The sequence below is a fragment of the Morus notabilis genome, unplaced genomic scaffold (genome assembly GCF_000414095.1).
Source record: "Morus notabilis unplaced genomic scaffold, ASM41409v2 Scaffold133, whole genome shotgun sequence".
Lineage (NCBI taxonomy): Eukaryota > Viridiplantae > Streptophyta > Magnoliopsida > Rosales > Moraceae > Morus > Morus notabilis.
This window is the reverse complement of record NW_010363211.1, coordinates 37,180-45,674: the sequence shown is the minus strand read 5'-3', so window position 1 is coordinate 45,674 and position 8,495 is coordinate 37,180. Positions and strand designations below refer to the sequence as shown.

Below are 8,495 nucleotides of genomic sequence, written 5' to 3'. Positions count from 1 at the left end.
CAGCAGGATTTTTCCTCTCCCAAAGGGGAAAGAAGCAACATAAAAAGAAACTGAGAAAGAACTGACTGAGAAAAACATGTGAAACTCATGCCAAGTACAGACAAAAAAAAAAAAAAGGGACCACAAGTAACACGAAAAAAAGGGCAATAAAGTCAATATGACTACTGAATGCTTTATGCACTATCGCCTGCCAGGTTTTTCTTTTTCCTCCAAACTACGTTATTAGTAGATCCCCATATTTATGCCCAGTTGAACCCCTAGAACAAGAGTAACGCCAAATTCCAAATTTGCTCCCATTAGAAATTTGGGACTTTCGCCATTGAGGTGTCACTTCTTCTAACAATTGTAACCGCGTTAAGGTCACGGACTGGTTGGTAAATGGTAAATTTTTAAGGTCTTTAATCACGTGCAGGTCACCAGATAAGCACATGTGATTAATACGGTTAAAAAATTGACACCTCAATGACAGAATTACAAAACTTGCAACTTATGATAAGCTAGGGCAGGAGTTTTGTGCCATTTTGAGTTCTAGGGAGCAAGCTAAGACAACCCTCATTTTTTGGAGGCCAAATTTGAAACTCTTAGATTAATAATAATAAATCAATAAAAGAATCAATCATCATTGATGGAAACACCATATACAAGTTTCATTTGTAATCCTAGATATAGGGTATACAAATCCCTCAAAACTACCATAGCAATCTAAAAAATTGAAGTCTGTTTAAGCCTAAAACGTGAATAGCATTGTACAAAACTGTAAATTCAGCTATCTAAATTTCTATTAATAAAATTGTTTGCCACATCAATCAAGATGGAAGGATATCTATGGACGTATATAGATGAAAAAATTTGAAGAGAAACTGCATATACCTCTTCAATTAATGACTTAATTTTAGAAGCTGTATCTTTCTTCAACTGCTTCTTCCTCTTCATTCTGAGTTCTTCTGAAGTCCACACAAAGATAAAAGTTGAGATCTTTTATACATGATATGGCCGTTGTTATAAGAGTAGAAACGAACTCAATTATCGTATACAATTGCCTAAACTTCTTGGTAATAAGGCATATGCTGATCTGCACATTTAATAATTCTTGGGAGGAAAAAAAAATGTATCCAAACTACTATTTCTTTTTTCCCCATCAAACTTCGGATTTGGCAGTAAAACATGACTGTACAAAAGAATAAACAAATGAACATTACTACTGACCTTTTGCTGCATTTACTTGACTAAGAATATAATCTCTCTCTTGTTCATCAAGCAATAACTGTTGAGCTTTTGCCAATGCTGCAAGAAATCAACAATCTTAGTTGGTATGCAATTAAACATCTCAACACTGAAAAACATATCTATCAACTGAATACAACCACAGGAACAATATCACACTTACAGACTATGTCATTTGACAATACAAAAGAAAATTTTGTTGTCAAGCTGCAAACAAAAGCTAATACGAACAAGAAGCACTAACAACACAAGGAGACAAGTTTAACAATTATACATGTTTTGATCACAATTCTCAGGCACCTAAATACTTGCACACATATACCAACAACATTATAAGTGCAGAGCTAACAAGATCACCCCAATCTCTGCACAAAAGGAAAAAAAAAGGCATTTTTTTTCCACTACAAAAGCATAAGTTTAGAGCTATGCACCTCCAAATGCCTCCTTAGCCTGTGGATTCTTGCATTTGTCAGGGTGAACCAGCAATGATAGCTACAAATCAAATATTTCCATCAAATTGTCAATAAATGGAAGAGTTATAAACCAGAAACCGCGATTATAGTTCGAACTGTGAGAGGTAAATTTATACCTTTCGATACTGCCTTTTCACTTCTTCTGGCGATGCATCAAATGATAGGTTTAAATACTCAAAAGGGTTCAACTTGAAGCATGATAGAATCCTGCAATTTTTTTTTTTTTTTTGGGGGGGGGGGGGGAGTCAAAATCTCATCAAACAGAAATGATATCAACAACAGACATATTAATTAAATAAAATTACACGAAGCATAATTGTGGGTCTTCAAGGGAACAATTCAATTAAAAAAAAAAAAAAAAAAAAAACCATCTCCATCGATCAGATTAAGGGCAAAATGGCACTATTAACAATCATGCTGCTAACAGGCAAACTCGAATCTTTGTAAATAATCTTCGAATAAAACAAATGGAATTCCATAGCAAATGCAACATCCAAAAAAGACATCCAACCGAAATACCTAAATATGACGGGAAAAAAATCCCAGCTCGAAACCCTAGTTGCCCATCAATTACAACCAGAAGTTGAGTCCAAATAGCAGAATCAATCATATATATACATATAAACACGCATATATATATATATATAGAGAGAGAGAGAGAGAGACCTGATGACTTCGTTGTCTCTCTCGACTTCGCTGACTTCGGCGAAGAAGCTCTTGAGAAGCAAATCCCCATCGGTGGGTGTGTCGCCCATTGGTATTATTGTCTTCTGTGTTTGTTCTTTGTTTGCTTGATTTCAACAAAGCAAAGCCAAGCCAAGCCAAGCCAAGGCTGAGAGAGAGCGAGTCACCCAAACCAGATGACCCGCCGGAGTTGTCCGGTGAAAACGGGTTCTCCTGCGAATCTGCTGGTTTGCTTTGCGAGCTCAGAAACGTTAAAATGGTTGGGCTCGGATTTCTCAAAGGTGAAAGGCGGTTTGAGCAGGCCCATTTAATTCGTGTGCCATTTGCCTAATGAGAAAAGGGAAATCCCGGTGAACAAGGTATTTTTAAAACTAAATTAAGTAAATAGTATATTTTAAAATTATTTAAAATAAATAAAAATTTATGCGTATATTTATTTATTATTAGTAAAAAATAATTTACATGGTAAAAAAATTAAAAAATTTTTTATTTATGTGAAAAAAATATTTTTACCGATCGTGTAAAAGAAAAATTTACGTGAAAAGAATACTTTTATTAGTCGTAAATTATCTATTTATGCGGTAACTGATTCATTTATCACGTAAATTGTTATTTATTTTAAATAGTTTTAAAACTTATTATTTACTTAATTTAGTTTCATAAATCTATTATTTACTACATTCTCTTTTGAGAAAATTTTTTTAACTTGGCATCTGAATGTTAATCAATACTGACTAATATAACTAAATTAAGATTTTAAAATAATTTGAAATAAATAACGATTCAACGTGTAAATGTTTCTTTTACGGCTTATAAAATTTTTATATAGTAAAAAACCTTTATTTACGTGAAAAAATCTTTTTACCGATGGTAAAAAGAGAATTTATGTGAAAAATAATTTTTTTTATTAGTCATAAATTAAACATTTACACAATAAACTGTTATTTACTTCATTTAATTTTAAAGTCTACTATTTACTTAATTTAGTTACACAAATCTACTATTTACTACCTTTCCTCATCTTTTAAGTCAAATTACATAATCAAAATCACATAATACTCTATCGTCCATCTTGATATAAGTTTAAGTTATGTGCCTCGTCTTCAATGTTCAATCAAGTATTTTAATTCTTGAATTTTTCATGTTTTAAACTCGAGAACCATCCTCGAATCTTTAGTACTTGGTAAATTAATATAATAAATTTAAAATAAAATAAAAAACCATTGGCCTCACTATATCAAGTGTTTATTATCATCAAAACACAATTAGATTAATCCGATGAAACCTTAGAGCTAAAGTTGATTCTTCTATGTATCCCAAAATAGAAAAAAGTAGAAAGAATTTTTGGTGTATACGGAGAAAACGATGCGTGATGCCGAATTTCCATTTCGGGTACTCTACTACCTATTGAATTGGCCCAGAACAAACTATAGGCCTATTGGTTTGTTCATTTTGGGCTCCGGAACTAGCCATGTTCAGAGAATAACTTTTGCCTGTACGGAAGCTTCTAATATTATTCTGGGGTCTGACTTTTTTTTTTTTTAAATTTAATAGGAATCTTTGTAAAAATAGATTATTAAAATTTTTTTATTTTTTTATCATTAGATTATATATATTCAGTATACTTTATAAATCTGATGTGATTTTAATGAGATTCAACGTTTAAAAATTGAGATTAACGGTAGGACGAATTACAAAAAAAACTCTATTTTTTTAATATACTCAAAAGAGTCTAGTTTTCTTGCTGAGGAAAGCGTCAACTAATTATGTTTTTTTTTTTTTTAGCTAATAAAAGATCAACCAATTAGTAACGAGTACTAACTAGCAGTTCAATCGGAATTTCATTTTATCTGAGCAAGTAGGTGATATTGGTCACAAAAACCATAATAAGTTGGATAAATGTAGCATTACGTTACATTTTATAAAGCTTCATATAAGACATGCATGTTGTTGACTTGTTCTTTATTATATTTTGTGAAAATCAAAGGTTTTTTTTTTTTTTTTTTTTTTTTTTTTTTTTTTTTTTTGAAAAAAAAAGGTTTTTTTTTTTTTTTTTTTTTTTAAAAACAAAAGTTTTTTTTTTTTTTTTTTTTTTTAAAAACAAAAGTTTTTTTTTTTTTTTTTTTTTTTAAAAACAAAAGTTTTTTTTTTTTTTTTTTTTTTTAAAAACAAAAGTTTTTTTTTTTTTTTTTTTTTTGAAAAAAAAAGTTTTTTTTTTTTTTTTTTTTTTTTTTTTTTTTTCTGTGGAGGTATTAATAGGGCTCCGGCATGCAAATCTAAAATCATAATAGAAATAGTACATTGGAACTTATTATAAGTAGCTAGATAACCAAAATCTTCATATGTAGGTGTGATTTTAATAATTACTCTAATTTTTTTTTTCTATCAATGAGTATCGTTGTTTTACTCGGTAGATATTGATTAAACGACTCTAATTAATCAAATAATTAACTAAAAAAATATATGATAATTAATGTAATTAGATTCTTATTACATCATATTATTAAATTTTTATATTTAATAAATAATCACTAATAAAAACATAATAAATGAAAACTCATCTATATGGACCCTGAGGAAAGAAATGTGAAAGAGAGGAGTGTGGAAGCTAAGGGTGCAAAAGAAAAGAGCATAAAGGCATGTGAAAAATGCGACATCACATTGGAATCTCTTCCAAAGCAAAATCAGCTTTCTTTTTCGCCATTTAATTAAAATCACAAAATAGCCCACTAACAGACGAAATTCTCATGTTAAATAATAATAATAATAATAATAATAATAATAATAATAATAATATATCTAGTGGTAATTACACCTACTTCTGACGTTTAGAGCCCAACGTTCCACACGATTAAATTCAAAAAATTGTTTTTTTTGTGAAATTTTTTACGTGACTTTTGATAATGGATGATTTTCTGCCATTTTTCCTCTTCCTTTTCTTATAATAATTTTAACAGCTTTAGATTAAAAACTTTAGATTTTAGTTGGAGCCTAAAATAATTCATAGCCAATGTAAGTTTACTCATGACAACCATTTGTGCATGCAATTTGAAAGCGAGACAAGACCATTTATAGAGATTGTAAATTTATCATTATCTTTATTTTTTTTTTTTCCATTTTAGAATTTAAAATTTGGCAGCTTGTTAACATTAAAAATTGACACAAGATGTAGACAGGAGAGTGTAATTTTTCACGATGACGTATTTATTAATTAATCTATATAAGACTATATAACCGTGGGGTCTACCATTCGCTTATAATTTTGTTGCAACTTTAAGTAAAGGAATGATGCAGATCAAACAGCTTCTGTTACGTGGACATCTTATATTGTTTTAGTAAGAAATATCAAATATATCCATATCATAATCGTACCCTTAACCCACGTAAAGGAGGAACATCACATATCAAGAGTGGATTATGTTGTCCCCAAAATGAAGGATCTGTCACTGAAGACATAACCCATATTGATGAAATCTCATTGGCTATACGTACCAAATTACAAAAAGCAATCAAAAGTTGCCAAAAAAAAAAAAACAAAAAAAAAAACTGATATACACACACACACACACGTATATATATATATATATATATATATATATGGCACATGTATTACACAGACAGACAAGACAGTCCCACTTGGTCAAAGACAACACTATAATCTTTGTTTTAAATACGAATGATATATTAATGAAATTATTGTACATGACTCTCGATCACTTTTGTTAAGTTGTAACGATCTCTCTTTTTGCTTTGATCTTCTAAATCAAAGTGAACCCTCTCTACCCCTTTTTCCTCGGGGGTTTTTTTTTTTTTTTCATTTCATTTATTTGACTAAACAAAAAACCTAAAAAAAAGTGGAACTAAAACCTAGGTACAAGAGTTCGTCAAAAAAAAAAAAAAAAACCAAGATACAAGAGACAGAGAGGGGATTAACATATATTATTTATGTCGTTGTCACGAGGATGATCATAAAATCAGGAAGTGGCAATGCAATAGGGCTCCCAGAAAAGCGTCCTTCTCGGTTCCTTGCAGCCCTTTAACAATGGCGCCAAGTATTCCCCTTTGTTCCCTCTCAAAACGACCAATTGTTGCTGCTGATTGTTTTCAAGGCGATTGTCGTTTGTCGTTTGGACCTGGGATACAATGAGTTTCTTGTCGTTTATAATTGAGACCGTCGGCTTGGCCCGTCGCCAGAAGTACTCGTAGGCGTTGAAAGAGGCGGCAGTACCGGCAGCGGTGGTGGTGGTGGAAACCTGGCCAATGGCCTGCGGCAGCCGACCGACGGGTCGCGGTCGGGGCGGGAGCGACTGTGCCATAACCGGGGTTGCTTCCTCCTCTTTTTCATTGAGCTTGTTATTAGGCCATGCTGTGGCTGAAATATTCCTGTTTGGCAACCCAATGGACTTGTTCACCATTAGGGCTAGCCTGTGGAAATTTATCAACCTTGTGGACAGTACTTTCGGCACTTCAGCTTCTTTCTCCGTTTCAATTTCAATTCTCTTCACTCCATTTTCAAACTCCTCATCATCGTCATCATCATCATCATCATCATCATCATCATCATCATCATCATCATCATTATCATCGTTATCATCGTTATTTTCTTCTTCTTCTTGATCAATTTGGCCTTCATTCTCGTCCTCAAAGTTAAAAAGCGGTTCCTCAAACTCTTCCGTTTCTTCCTTCTTCACCTCTTCAGCGGAGGGAGCTATGGCATAAACATCATCAGCAGTACTAGCGCTATTGACAAACGTCAGGACAAGGCGGCCATCTCGGCGCTGAGCGGCGAAGTTCTTCTGCGAGTGCACGGAGACCGCTTCCATTACGAGGCGTCCGTTGTCGCGGCGGGTTTGCATTCGGAGCGTGGGGGAGCCGTCGTTGCGGGAGAGCGACAGGAGCGGCGGAGGGAACGACCGAGCAGCAGATTTCCTGCCCCCGGAGTAGTACTTAAACTTTACCGGTCGGAACTCTTCTTGATTATCTCCGTCAATTAGTACTTGTTTCTCTTGTTGTTGCTCTTCTTCCTCGTCTTCTTTACTATCCGCTTCGACGTCGCTGCTGGACTCCGATGAGAAGCCGTCGGAGCCGGTCTCCGAGCCAAGAGATTCAGTGCAAACCTCGAGGCTCTTTTCGCTGAGAGAACTGGCTGATCTCTTCACAAGAGGGTGGATATAAGGAGGCGGGAGCGATTTGGAGGACTCAATATCTTTTTCCTTTTGAGATAGAATTGAGCTCCAAATATCGAACTCTCTGCCTACTTTCTCATTTTCTTTCTCGTTTCTCTTATTTTGTTCTTGTATCGAGTTCCAGATGTCCAACTCTCCGGGGCAATTCATGTCTTCTTCTTCTTCTCCTTCATCCTCGGAGGAGCTGAACGAGTTGAGAGCGGGAAGCGAGAGCTCTTCGGAGGAAGCAATCTTTTTCATGGGAGAGTAGAAGCCGTTCTGGGCCAGCCATTTCTTGGACGACATGTCGGCGGAGAGCGTCCGTCGAAGAGAGGCGCCGGCACAGGCTCTGCCTCTGTCGCTGTCGTCAGAGCCTAGAATGGCAACGACTATACCCTGCTTCTCTGCTGCTGCGGCCGCGGCTGCAGGTCTAATAATACTACTCATCTTCTCTTGCTCGACGATGTTCAAGAACGATGGGGACAATCGGAGGCTCTTGCTCAGAGAACCAGACATTTTTTGTTTTTCTCTTCTTTACAAATTAGCACAGAAGAAGAAATGGAGATCGAGTTTTAGCTGCGAAAGAGAGAAGAAACTAATCGGAAAATCGGAGAATTATCAGACACCCAATTAAGATTACGAGTAGAAGATTAAAAGCAATGGTTAGAAGTGTACTTTGGAGAAAGCAACAGCATCCAACAGAGGTCTGGCCGAGGACAGACCGCTGGGGGCTGCGAGTTGCAGAGAGGATATGTGCAATACACAATTTGAAGAAGAAGAAGAAGAAGAAGAAGAAGAATAATAATAAGAAGAAGAAGAAGAAGAAGAAGAAGCTAATGATAATATAAATATAATGAAAATGAAGAAGGAAATTATGAAGGTGATGTTTGAGGAAAAGGCTGTGGGTGTGGCTGATTGATGATGGCAAAGGAAGGAGAGGGGAATGTGG

The 8,495-nt window shown here is 34.5% G+C and overlaps 2 protein-coding genes across 2 annotated transcripts in view; both read right to left on the bottom strand.

The window, feature by feature from the left end:
- Positions 1-2,689, bottom strand: part of LOC21399332 (dnaJ homolog subfamily C member 8) — a 4,587-nt gene extending 1,898 nt beyond the window's left edge. The window contains exons 1-5 of the mRNA XM_010103688.2: positions 2,364-2,689; positions 1,814-1,904; positions 1,656-1,716; positions 1,207-1,284; positions 871-944 (exon numbers count right to left, since the gene is read on the bottom strand). Of these exons, the coding sequence (XP_010101990.1) occupies positions 871-944; positions 1,207-1,284; positions 1,656-1,716; positions 1,814-1,904; positions 2,364-2,452 (393 nt within the window). The 5' untranslated portion in view covers positions 2,453-2,689. The remainder of the gene's footprint in view (positions 1-870; positions 945-1,206; positions 1,285-1,655; positions 1,717-1,813; positions 1,905-2,363) is intronic.
- Positions 2,690-6,309: 3,620 nt separating this feature from the next.
- On the bottom strand, positions 6,310-8,210 carry LOC21399331 (protein FAF-like, chloroplastic). The gene has a single exon (XM_010103687.2). It carries the CDS (start codon positions 8,060-8,062, stop codon positions 6,356-6,358), a length of 1,707 nt encoding a protein of 568 aa, XP_010101989.1. The 5' UTR covers positions 8,063-8,210; the 3' UTR covers positions 6,310-6,355.
- Positions 8,211-8,495: the final 285 nt, after the last annotated feature.